The following is a 13,079-nucleotide window of genomic DNA, read 5'->3' as shown; positions in this document are numbered from 1 at the left end:
TTCGTTAAATTGAAGTTTCGGGAAGTCGGCGGCCATAACGCGAATACATTTGCTTTATTTTTAACAAATAAAAAAGATTATTGATATTATTCCTTTTGTTTTTCTTTCTTTTCGTTGTTGTGAATTTTCATATTTTGTTGTATGAGGGAGAAATTTCGTGTTGCAAGAGGTGATACAATAAAGGTGTATAAAACAGATTATCAGCGAAGCTCGTTACCACCTTTTTATTAATTAAATTGTTCTGTATCCTTATGCGAAGTTTCAAAATTAAACTGTCATGTTTCATAAGGAAAGGTCTGCGCTAGAACAAAGTAACTCAACCCAGCTTTGTGAAACGACCTACAAACCGCTAAATGTGATTCTAAACAGGAAGACGCGTTTGCTGATATGGCGGTGGCATTTTCGGATCGTCTTCGGTTCATACAAAAGGTGTGAGCGAGGTCACTCGTTTTAGTTATTTACTTTAAAGTTCTTGATTTTATTTTATACCATATAGATTTACGCATATACACTCGCATAGAGAGAATATGTATAATGTGGTTGTGGATGAACAAGTGCACCTGTCCCAGATTCTTCTTCTTTCGTAACAGCACAATAGACGGGTCAATATACTGCCTGACCCCAAAAAAATTGCAAATTTTTGTTTTATGCTTATTTCTAGTAGTTTATGAAGTGGAAGACAACATATTAAAAGTTGGACAATTTTGACGCATGGGAAAGTCCCTCAGTGACGTCAGAAAACAAGATGGCTGCCGGCAGATAAAACGTAAAAAAATTGACTGATAATCATCAGACCACTAACAATTTAAAGTTAATTTTGCACCAATATTTGTATTATGATCGTTGCTGGTAGTTTATGCAGTGCTAATCCTGAGACCATTCGCAATTTAAAGTAAATATTTGCACAAATATATGTTCTTTGATTGTTTCTGCCAGTCTATGACATGGAAAGCCACATATAAAAAATTGGACAATTTTGACACATGTGGAAGTACCATATGCCTTCTAGTCTTAGATTCCAGTTTCATCGTCCTCCTCCTCCTCCTCTATGTCTGGTTCAACACTCATATTGTCACAGTTGCTGTCCTGGCAATGTCCACATGCACTGGTGCACTCTAATCCATGCTTCCTACATGAACACCTTAGTGTTTTGCACCCCCCTGAACAGTTGCAGTGAATCATCTGAAGTAGTATGTCTGGAGCAGGGCTTTTGTCTGTCATCACTGGAACAAGTTTTCCTCCTTCTACCTTCCATCCCCACTCCGTTGGCTCCATTCCACAACAAAGGCCCATCCATTCCATTACCTGGTAATAGGTCCGCAGAGAATGAAACTTGCAGGCAGCGGATGTGGGTGGCAGTCTTTCAGGAGTGACAAATGCCTTAGCCCTTGCAACCTTTTTGCAGAGAATGTTGTATCTGATCGATGCCAATGAGTCGTTCTGATTTGCTTCAAACAATGCCACCATTGCTCTGCAGCCTGCAGTTTCAATAACATCCTGACTCTGCTGTGGTTTACAGAACACCTTTGAGCTGTCTATCAGTTCCTTTTCTTTCTTGATGATTCTTTGAAACCCTGACTTCTTTCCAATCCCAAAGACACGAGACGTTGCGTCACAGCCAGTTAATGCATGAAGGAACAATATATCTCTGCAGGCTGCATTTCCAAGTATCTGCTGAAGGACTTTGATATTGTAGACATTTGATTTTGCCTTGTCAGAACGGAAATAGAGTTCAATGCAGTTTGTCTCCACCATATAGAAGAGCAGGAGGAGAAGGAGATCTGTATCTTCTCCAATGAGGGTTGTAGATCTGGAAGCCGCATTTGCGACGGCCGCTTTTGCAATCTCAACATCAGCATCTCCCTCTGCTTGGATCACCTCACAGCCTTCCTTGTGCAACACCTCTATAATCAACAGTATCATTGCCTGCTTATTTGACTCATTCGACAGAAAGTCCTCCTTTTTCCCAACAAATTTTGTTGACTCCGTAATGTTAACCTTGGTGGCATTCTTGTTTCTATTCCGACGTTGATGAGAACAGTCCTTTGTGCTTGGCCCAGCCTCATAACCATCAAACACAACAGTAGCTTTGCCATAGTGTCGTACTGTAAATGAGGCATATTCATCTGCAATGGAACTGTAGGTGAATCCCTCTGTCCACTTTAAGCGGTGAATAAGTGATCCCCCGTCAAGAACATAGTGATCTGTTCCTGGAACTGTCTGGTTGACAGCATTGTCAGATTTGGTTGTAGCATAATTCCTTATTGCCTCCGCCAACTGTGGTTTATCTGGCTGGCGCAGGATGTTTTTTTGCCTCAAAAAGAGACATTGGGTATGGGCAGAGTTCATATTTCATCACTTCACCTATCTGGAGATCTCCCGTCTGTGACACCACTAAGAACCTCTGGAATAGTAACGCTGGATCTATTTTAAGCTGTTCCTTCATGTATTGGTTCCCATATGCATTGGATTCACTATCGCCCAGGTATTGTTCCATTCTAGCCACGAGGTCTGTAATTGTTAACTGTTCCTCATCATTGTCTTCAAGAAAAGAGCACACCTTATCGAAAGCCTCATTCTGGTCACTGTCCTTAGGCCTTCCCATTTTTCGTCTCTTGTTTGACTCAGTCGGCTTGAACCGTTGTGGAATGTCTCGCATTGTGCGGAAATTAATGTTGCAGGACTTGTGGTACACACAGTCAGCTGCATGGAGATCACCCTCAAAATATTCAATGCGGCCTTGAACAGCAAGGGGGCCCATTCATCGCTCCTTGTTTTGCAATGAACTGATATAGTTTTAACAAATGCGTCAGTCTTCACGTAGCCAAAACTGGCTGTTTCTGCATGGCCTCGCTTTGGGCCCTCTTCCTTAACTTCAGTGCCGCAGAAAAGGCAATGTGTTTTACTGTCATATGGTCCCAGGGAAATGCGAGCACTCCTCTTGACTGATGGACCTGATTCCGCATGATCCTTCTTGGTTAAAGCAATGTCCTTTTTGTTTATGTGATTCACTCGGCATGATTTGTGAACACTGGTACCAGCTAGAATTCTGATGTCAACACCCCTTTCGGCACTTGCACGGTTGATGCCTTCTGCTCCTTTCTCACGAACTGATACTGTTTCCTCACAGTCCAATCCCCTTTGGCATAAAGGGCAGGTCTCTTTACCATATAAAGAGTTCATTTTCTATCTCTGAAAATACAAAAATGAGATCTTTTAGAAGCATGCAGTCAATTTACATTGGCCATATACATTGAATGCCATCAGAGCATTCTCCGCCCCTGAAACTGAGATATTTATGTAAGATATATATTAGGAGGAAACATACTATGGAATAATCTGCATAGTGGTCATCCCATTGCTTTCTGCATCTGAAATGAATTATATACAAGGGCTCTGTTGCTTAGTCACAAGGTGCACCAGGAAAAGATATGTATAGTCCAGAAGAAAAACATACTGATAGAACCCCCCCCCCCCCCCTTCCCCCAATCAACTGGTCCCATTCCTATTAAATAAATATGCATCCCCACAACTCTAGAACCTGGAAAATAAATACCATCATACACTACAGTTGTAGGAGTACAAAATACATGTAGAATATATGGGGCAATTGTATGCATAGGCCTACCTGTCTTTTTGCTACTGCCTTGGCCTTGGTTGTATTGTACTGTATCTCCTTGGTTGTATTGTATTGTATCTCCAATGTTTACCATACAACGTTGTCCAATTGAGTCCTAATTAGGTGTAATTAACTCATTCATGTGGAGTTGTTACTCAGTCAAGCTGCACAACTACCAGTGAGGAATTAGGTCATTAGCCTACATGCTGGGAGGTCATATTGTTAAAGACATGTGTCAGGTAGCAGATGTAAACATTGTTAAAGACACGAAACAAGTGTTATAAAATGTTGCCTTTGCAGCTGGTCTCAGTGGAACAAATTAATTTATATAAACAAAAAGAAACAAAAATAAAAAACCAAAGACGTTTTCGACGTAGTGAATCGTGCATGGTTTTGTGACATTTTTATCATGTCAAAAATTTTTACTTTCCCATGGTCCATTTATGTCCAACTTTTGATATGTTCCTAAGTAAGTCTTAAAATATAAGGAAATGCAATAAAACTAAAATTTGCAATTTTTTTGGGGTACGGCTGTTCTGGTTGTATATTGACCCGTCTACAAGGCTGCAGGATAGCATTGCCCTCTGTAGGTTAGAGCATGAATTTGGATGCCTGCGATAACTCGCCTACTCTTCGCGAATGACCCGTTCCCAGATAAAGATGGCATACACAAACGCTGACTCTTTGCTCAGCAAGCAGAATTAGTTACAGGTGCACAACCCTGTCATACACCTTCTTCGCACGACTCCTCAGAGCACCATTTTTTTTTGTTATTTTTTTTTTTTGTATACAAGATCGAGGCTCGTGAAAGAGCTAACATTAATCACACAAACAGTCAAACCGACACAAACCGACACATAAAACACAAAATAAGGGGAGCGGTAGACAAGATGGGGAGAGAGGGGGAAGGACACAAACACAACATTTGAGAGCAGGGACATCGAGAGATCTATGGGAGGGAGAGGGCTTGGTGGGAGGTGGGAGAGGTATAAAACATATGGACACTGCAAGGACTTCCAGGAAAGAAGTTGGAATTTCAAAAAAGTGTATCTGGGGTGAATTAGCAGGGGTAGAAAAGATCAAGGTTTTGGATGGGGGAAGATAAGAGATAGTGGTGAACAGCTGTTTTAAAGACCTGGAGGGAGGAGTGGGATTGAAGAGAGTGGGGGAAAATCCCTGTCAACATTGCTGATCCATGTCAAGCAGCCAAGGCCCTGCGGCCTCTTTGGGAAAGCAAAATGGCTGTCTGTTACAAAAATATGCCAAACAATGACAATCAGTCACAGAAAATGACTAAAGGGACACCGACCCCTCTTAAGCTGAGGCCTAAGTCTGTGTGGACACACTGACAAGCCGGAATGTGTGCTCAAAAGGATAATGACTTCATCTTCCCCAATGAGGAAGGGCTCCCTGCCTCACGATAGGACACCAAAGCTAAAAAGGTGTTGCCTGTTCTACAACCAACAACTACTAGGTTCCAGAATCCAGACGAATCAGAGAAGATTCAATGAAGATATCTGGAGCTTAGAGGAGAAGGAAATCGTCCTCCACTACGAAGCGTATTCTGCGCATTGTAGCGGCTGCCGCTGGGGTTTCACAATCGCCTTGCACCTATCAAGGACGCGGAGCGATCACCATGCCGGGCTCGTCCAGGACGCCCGGGCAGGCCCGCGCTCAACTTGCCAGGCCTCGGTCGGGACGCCCGGGCATGCCCGGGCATGCCCGGGCAGGCTCGCCCTCAACTTGCCAGGCCGCAGCCAGGACGCTGGGCCACGCCCCCTGGCACCGGGCCTGGGCAAACCCCCTGGGTTAATAGATATATATTGCTGACCGATAAACGGTTTTTCAGAGTGCCTGAGCGTTTGATTTCAATAAAGCAACTCAGATGAATTCCAGCTTTTTGTCGCGTCCATTCTTCTGATCGACGTGGGAGCCCCAGCTCCTTCATTGGTGACCTATCGACATGGACACGGCAGTCGCCCTTAAACTGCCTACCTTCTGGGAGGCTCACGCGGCGGTTTGGTTCGCACAGGCGGAGTCCCTGTTCGCCCTGCGAGGCATCACGGCCGACGACACCCGCTTCCACCATGTGGTAGCTGCGCTCGGGTCGACTACCGCGGCCCGCGCCCTGAGCCTCCTCGAAAGCCCGCCAGCCGCTGACAAATACGGCGCGATTAAGAAGCTGCTCCTCGATGCTTTCGCCCTCCCATCGGCGGAACGCGCACGGCGCCTGCTCGAACTGCTTGAGCTCGGCGACACGCGCCCTTCCGAGCGAATGGACTACATGCTTTCACTGCTCGGCGAGCACTCTCCGGCATTCCTGTTCCGGGAGCTGTTCTTCCGTCAGCTGCCTAACCCGGTACGCCTCGCCCTGGCAAGCACGACGATCACAGATCCCCGGGCCCTTGCCAGAGAAGCCGACAAGATCTCCGCTGCAGGACGGCGCATCGCAGCGGCGACATGGGACCCACCGCCGTCCGACGCAACAACCATGGCGCCCGAGCACCCGGCACGGTCGACGGCCGAACTGCCGACGCAATTGGCGGCCGCTCTACCGTGCCGACCACCTCCACCCGACCAAGCGTGGTGTTACTATCATGCCAGGTTCGGACAAAAGGCCCGGACATGCCGACCCCCGTGCACCTTCGGCAGGCCGGGAAACGGCCGGGCCGGCGTTCATTACCAGCCATGAGCGCCGGCCATACGGGCAACTTACTGTTCATCACGGATACAGCGTCCGGACGGCGCTTCCTGTGCGACACCGGCGCCCAACTGAGCGTCATACCCGCCTCTGACCAGGACAGGCAATCCGCGGTTTGCGGCCCCTCCTTAGTTGCGGCCAACGGATCGACTATCCGCACCTTCGGCCCGCGCAACGTCACCCTCTGCTTCGGCGGCCAACGCTTTGCTTGGACGTTTGTAACCGCCAACGTGCCCGTGGCTCTGCTAGGCGCCGACTTCCTCTGCGCACACGGACTGCTGGTGGACGTCCAACGGCGTCGTTTAATCAACGCTGAAACCTTCAGCTCCCTGGTATGCACATTGAGCAGCTCCGCGCCGACCGAGCTGGCATGCACCGTCCCGGCGGCGAACGAGTTTGCTCGCCTGCTCACGGAGTTCCCGGCCCTCACGCGGCCGACGTTTTCGGCCGTCGCAGTACGGCATGGGATCGAGCACCACATACCAACCACGGGCCCGCCGGTCTACGCCAGGGCCCGCCGCCTCGACCCAGCCAAGCTCGCCGTAGCGAAGGCCGAATTCGACGCGTTGGAGCACCTCGGCATCGTGCGGCGCTCCGATAGCGCGTGGGCCTCGCCACTGCACATCGTGCCAAAGCCGGGGGGTGGATGGCGCCCGTGTGGCGACTACCGCCGTTTGAATGACGCTACCACCCCCGACAGGTACCCTATCCCGCATATCCAAGACTTCTCCGCCCGTCTGGCGGGACGGGTCATTTTTTCGAAAATTGATCTCATACGGGGATATCACCAGGTACCTGTCAGGGCGGCCGACGTCCCTAAAACGGCAGTCATCACGCCGTTCGGCTTATTCGAATTCTTGCGGATGCCGTTCGGTCTCAAGAACGCGGCTCAGGCGTTCCAGCGCTTGATGGACGGCGTGCTGCGTGACCTGCCGTTCCTTTTCGTTTACCTGGACGACATCCTCGTCGCCAGCACGTCCCGGGCCGAGCACCTCCTCCACCTCCGAACACTGTTCGAGCGCCTCAGCGAGCACGGCCTCATCGTCAACCCGGCCAAATGCCACTTCGGCACGACGGCCGTTGATTTTTTGGGCCACCACATCACCAAGAACGGGGCCGTGCCGCTGCCAACCAAGGTCGAGGCCATCACCACGTTCCCGCGTCCCCGCACCATAAAGGCCCTGCAGGAATTCCTGGGAATGGTGAATTTTTATCACCGCTTCGTGCCCCGCGCTGCTCACCTCATGCGGCCCCTCTACGAAGCCCTCCGGGGCAAGCCGGCCAAGCACGACATCGTCTGGTCCGCAGCAATGGATGCGGCCTTCCAAAGCTCAAAGCGGGCCCTCGCCGACGCAACACTGCTCGCTCACCCGGTGCTCAACGCTCCCATCGCCCTCACCACGGATGCCTCCGACTACGCGGTGGGCGCCGTCCATGAGCAATGGGTGAACGGGGTTTGGCAGCCACTCGCTTTTTTCAGCCGGCAGCTCCGGCCAAACGAGCTCAAATACAGCACGTTTGACCGGGAGCTCCTCGGTCTACACCTGGCCGTCCGCCATTTCCGCCACCTCCTGGAGGGCCGACCTTTCACGGCGTTCGTCGACCACAAGCCGTTGATTTACGCCATGGCCAAGGTCACGGAGCCATGGTCGGCCCGCCAACAGCGCCACCTCTCCGCCGTGTCGGAGTTCACCACGGACATCCGGCACGTCGCCGGCAAAAACAACGCCGTGGCCGACTGTCTTTCCCGGGCCAGCGCGAACGCGGTCCACCTGGGCGTGGATTTTGCGCTTATGGCGGCGGACCAAACCACCGACACCACGGTGCAAGCCCTCCGGGCGGCGGACACGGGCCTCCGCCTGGCCGACATCCCCTGCGCGGACACTGTCCTGCTCTGCGACGTCTCCCAAGGCCAGCCTCGCCCCATCGTGCCCGTCACCTGGCAACGCCGCATCTTCGCCTCCCTCCACGGCCTTTCCCACCCGGGCCGGAAAGCTTCCCAGAAGCTGGTGTCGGCGCGTTTCGTCTGGCACGGCCTTCGTCGGGACGTCCGCGATTGGACCAGCGCCTGCACGGCCTGCCAACGGGCCAAGGTCCACCGACACACCCAGGCCCCGCTGGCACCTTTCACCGTGCCCGAACGACGTTTCGACCACGTCAACGTGGATCTGGTGGGCCCCCTCCCCCCGTCACGGGGGTTCACACACCTGCTCACCATGGTGGACAGGACCACCAGGTGGCCGGAGGCCGTTCCCCTCGTCTCCACCACCACCGCCGACGTGGCACAGGCTTTCATCGCCACCTGGGTCGCCCGCTTCGGCGCACCGGCGGACATCTCGTCAGACCGCGGACCACAGTTCACCTCCGAGCTGTGGGGCGCGGTCGCCCGCAACCTGGGGGTCAAGCTCCACCGTACTACGGCCTACCACCCCCAAGCAAACGGGTTGTGCGAGCGATTCCACCGCTCCATGAAGGCCGCGCTCATGGCCGGCCTTCAAGACGGCGGTTGGGCCGACCGGCTGCCGTGGGTCCTTTTGGGCCTTCGCACGGCCCCCAAGGAGGACCTCCAGGCATCCACCGCCGAGCTGGTCTATGGCCAGGTGCTACGCGTCCCGGGCGAATTCGTGCCCGACGCCACCAGTCCCTGGTCCGCAGCTCACCAGCGCTCGGACCTCCAGGAGGCCGCCCGACGGTTTGCCCCCGTGCCGACATCCCACCACGGTGACCCCCGGTCCTACGTCCCCCCAGCACTCCGCACAGCGGAGTATGTTTTTGTGCGTCACGACGCACATCGGTGGCCACTCCAGCCGCCGTACGACGGGCCCTTCCGGGTGCTGCGACGGGACGACAAGTCGTTCGTCATCGACATCGGCGGCAGGTCGGACCGGATTGCAGTGGACCACCTCAAGCCGGCGCACGTGGACGTCGACCACCCACCACGGGTGGCCCTTCCGCCGCGGCGAGGCCGCCCCCCGTCCACGGGGCCCCCCACTCGACCGCCCACCACCTCACCGGACCCCCTCCCACGACCCGCCAGGGGTCGCTTCGGCCGGGTCATCAGGACCCCCCTCAAGTTGACCCTGCCGGTGCAAGTCGATTCTGGGGGGACGTGTGTAGCGGCTGCCACTGGGGTTTCACAATCGCCTTGCACCTATCAAGGACGCGGAGCGATCACCATGCCGGGCTCGTCCAGGACGCCCGGGCAGGCCCGCGCTCAACTTGCCAGGCCTCGGTCGGGACGCCCGGGCATGCCCGGGCATGCCCGGGCAGGCTCGCCCTCAACTTGCCAGGCCGCAGCCAGGACGCTGGGCCACGCCCCCTGGCGCCGGGCCTGGGCAAACCCCCTGGGTTAATAGATATATATTGCTGACCGATAAAACGGTTTTTCAGAGTGCCTGAGCGTTTGATTTCAATAAAGCAACTCAGATGAATTCCAGCTTTTTGTCGCGTCCATTCTTCTGATCGACGTGGGAGCCCCAGCTCCTTCAGCATGATGAATGGGGGACTAACTTGAATTGAACATGGACTTTAAGGAAGCAACACAGTGCCCAATGGATCTTATTGGAAGGAACAAACCTCGTGTTGGGTGCATCCACAGGAGCCCTTCAAGCACTCCTGAGAAATCAAAGGCACCATGTGTAACCCCTTGAGCTAGCATGTGCTAACCAAGCATCGCACATATTGGTAACTAGCAGAAGTACCCGGCATTGTGGGGAGGGGGAGGGGGAAGGGGAGGGGAGGGGAATGGGGGGGAGGGGAGGAGAGGGGGGGAGGGGAGAAGAGGGAGGAGAGGGGGGGAGGGGAGAAGAGGGAGGAGGAGGAGGGGGAGGGGGGGAGAGGGTAGGGTGGAGGGGGAGGGGGGAAGGGGAGAGGGTAGGGTGGAGGGGAAGGGAGGGGGAAGGGGAAGGGGTAGGGGGAAAGGAAGGGGTAGGGGGGAAAGGGAGGGGTAGGGGGGAAAGGGAGGGGGAGGGGGAGGGGGAGGGGAGAGGGGGAGGGGAGTGGGGAAGGGGAAAGGGAGGGGGGAGGAGAGGGGGAGGGAAGAAGGGGAAGGGGTAGGGGGGAAGGGGAAGGGGTAGGGGGGAGGGAAGGGGAAGGGAAGGGGGAGGGGGAAGGGGAAGGGAAAGGGGAGGGGTGAGGGGAAGGAGAGAAGGGAGGACGGAGGTTGGAGGGGGAAGGGGGAAGGGGGAGGGAAGGGGAGGGCCAGTCAACAATGACGTTGCAGTTCTCATGGTAGGAGAGCAGCACAACAATCGCGACATCGTCCTGCATCTTCACAACAACAGCGCGAAGCGGATTTTGGAGATTCACCGATCCTGTGATGCCCTCCAGTACCGGCATTGCCGGGCGGGGAAGGGAGACCCATACATTCCCAACCCGTACATTCGCCCTCTCGACTCAAGCTCACTCGGACAAAAGCCTCGCACAAATTACACCGTGAAGGCCCAATGGCCATGTCTATGCCACAAATCAAGTACGTGAGCGAGTCGGGCGCACTGAATTGAAAATATATAGAACGCTCATACTCCGTGAAAAGTGAAGCCGCCGTGTCGCCATCTTGGTTAGCACAACTCGACCAACTCGCTTCGCGGATCTCGTTTGCTTTGAACGTGTCCCAGATTTTAAAAGCCAGACAACTGTTAAAAATAAAATGCCATTTTGTGCGGCAATAAACTGCTCCAATCGGTTACGGAAGGGTTGTGGAAAGACGTTTCACAGATGTTTCAAAGACATTTAATTAATATCGCACAAAAATCGACACAAAACACGATCGCATAAAAGGTGAAAAAACGCATTCGCTTTTCGCTCTGAATTACGTGCAAACATGTGACGGAAATCACCATCGCCCAGCATCGAGTGCCAGCCAAGATGGCGCCCGGTAGCTGCATCTCCACCTATGTGGTGTGAATGGCAATGGTCATTCTATATATTTTCAGTTCAGTGGTCTGGCGGCGGAGATGGAACATCACGTGATCGCTCTGAGCGAATCAGCGAGCTGCTCTGGCACAGGCTGAGATTCCGTGTATAATGTTCCTCGCTGAAATGCGCTGAGGTAAATATGAATAAAAAATAATGATCTCGTCAAATATTTTGAGGTAGGCCATGTTCGTCCCAGGCTCAATGGCCATGTCTATGCCAAATATCAAGCACGTGAGCCTCTCTGTTTAGGAGTCTATCGGTAACATTACACACACACACACAAACTGTATAGATAGGCGATATGAACTTCCCAGAAATAGACTGGACTACAGCACATATGCTCTGGGGATCAAGTGACCATATCTGCCTGGAGGTGAATTTAAACTTGCATAAGGACTCACAGTTCGAGATAAAAGAAGCCAAGTTCAACTTATATCGAGGTAATTATGAAGAAATTAACACAAGGCGAACTGGAAAGAGGAATTGGAGAATCACACTTGCATTGAGTTCAGATACTTTTCTGAGAAGAGCATTGAAGAATTTGTACGTAAGTGCAAACCAGGATTCAAAACAAGGAACATTTATGAGACCAAAAAAAAAAAAAAACCCACCTTTAGAGGCCATTTTTCCCCGCAAGCGGGGGTTGGTCTTTTTCGGGAACCGTGGTTGTTGTTGTTTTTCGGTCCCCTATTTGAAGCAATGTTTTACGGCCGGATGCCCTTCCTGACGCCAACCCTTTTTGCCGCCTTTAACGACAAGCAGGGAATTACCAGTGAACTGGTACTCAAATTTGCCGACCTCGGAAGGATGACAGGCTGAGTCAACCCCCCTGGCGTTAATTCAGCGATTGACCGGGATTCGAACCCAGGATCCTAGGATCCTAAGCCGGCACCCTAGCCGCTAGCCCAACACCAGGGATTTATGAGACCAAAGAGACGCTAAAATGTCCAAGCGAAAAAGAATAATGTAATATGACATATAGTATATCTTACTATATTATATCTTAACACTCGTAGGGAGGAAAAGGCAAACCACCAAGCATAACCCTCAGCAAGACTTCGCTCTGGGCCAGGCCATTAGGAGGAAGAGGACCAAGGGCACCTCTTGGAGGAAGAGGACCAAGGGCACCTTCAGGAGGCCTTGCTCAAAGTCAACTGGGTCACAAGGCTTGGTGGAAGAGGTTATCCCTTCCTCGCGCCGGAGCTTGGAGCCGCGTGCGGACGGTGGACAAGACGACGGACAGATACCACATTTCCCCACACGAGGTTTTGGACAACTGCTGGGCGCTTGGAAGCTGAAGGCCGCATTGGACTTGATGGTAGAGAATCGAAAGGAGGCCGTCTAATCTGCTCGCCTCACGCTTGTTGTGTTTTCGACGCGCGGAGTTCTACACCGCCATTTTGGACCACTTCCCGCATGAGTGGCTACCCCAGTTTCAACAGCCGCCAAGCTCCTGAAAGTACTCTTTGGGACGCCAAGCTAAGTGCCGGCTGAAGGGGTTTATTTTCATTTTATCTTTCCCTTGACACCACCCCCCCCCCCCCAGCCCCCAGAATTTCCATGTTTTAAACGTTTCCCGGTGTGTACCCTGGATAAGAATAGGTACACCGTATCCCTGCGTGTCGTAAGAGACGACTAAGAGGGTTGGCGTCAGGAAGGGCATTCGGCCATAAAAACATTGCCTCAAAAAGGGAACCATGACAATTACAACTACATATGGGCAGGGTCCAGCCCGAAGTGGAGATCGGTTTCTGAGGTTTGGGACATGGAATGTAGGGACAATGACAGGGAGATCAGGAGAAGTGGTGGAAGTATTGGTCAGAAGAAGAGTGGACATATGTT

At 52.5% G+C, this 13,079-nt stretch overlaps 1 protein-coding gene across 1 annotated transcript in view; it reads left to right on the top strand.

The window, feature by feature from the left end:
• The first annotated feature begins 348 nt into the window (after positions 1–348).
• The window catches only part of TEPSIN (TEPSIN adaptor related protein complex 4 accessory protein), a 74,803-nt gene continuing 62,072 nt past the window's right edge, over positions 349–13,079 (top strand). Inside the window, exon 1 of the mRNA XM_068108897.2 lies at positions 349–429. Coding sequence (XP_067964998.1) covers positions 388–429 — 42 coding nt within the window. The 5' untranslated portion in view covers positions 349–387. The remainder of the gene's footprint in view (positions 430–13,079) is intronic.

The sequence above is a fragment of the Myxine glutinosa genome, chromosome 1 (genome assembly GCF_964187855.1).
Source record: "Myxine glutinosa chromosome 1, kmMyxGlut1.1, whole genome shotgun sequence".
Classification (NCBI taxonomy): domain Eukaryota; kingdom Metazoa; phylum Chordata; class Myxini; order Myxiniformes; family Myxinidae; genus Myxine; species Myxine glutinosa.
This window is presented reverse-complemented; position numbering and strand designations above follow the sequence as displayed.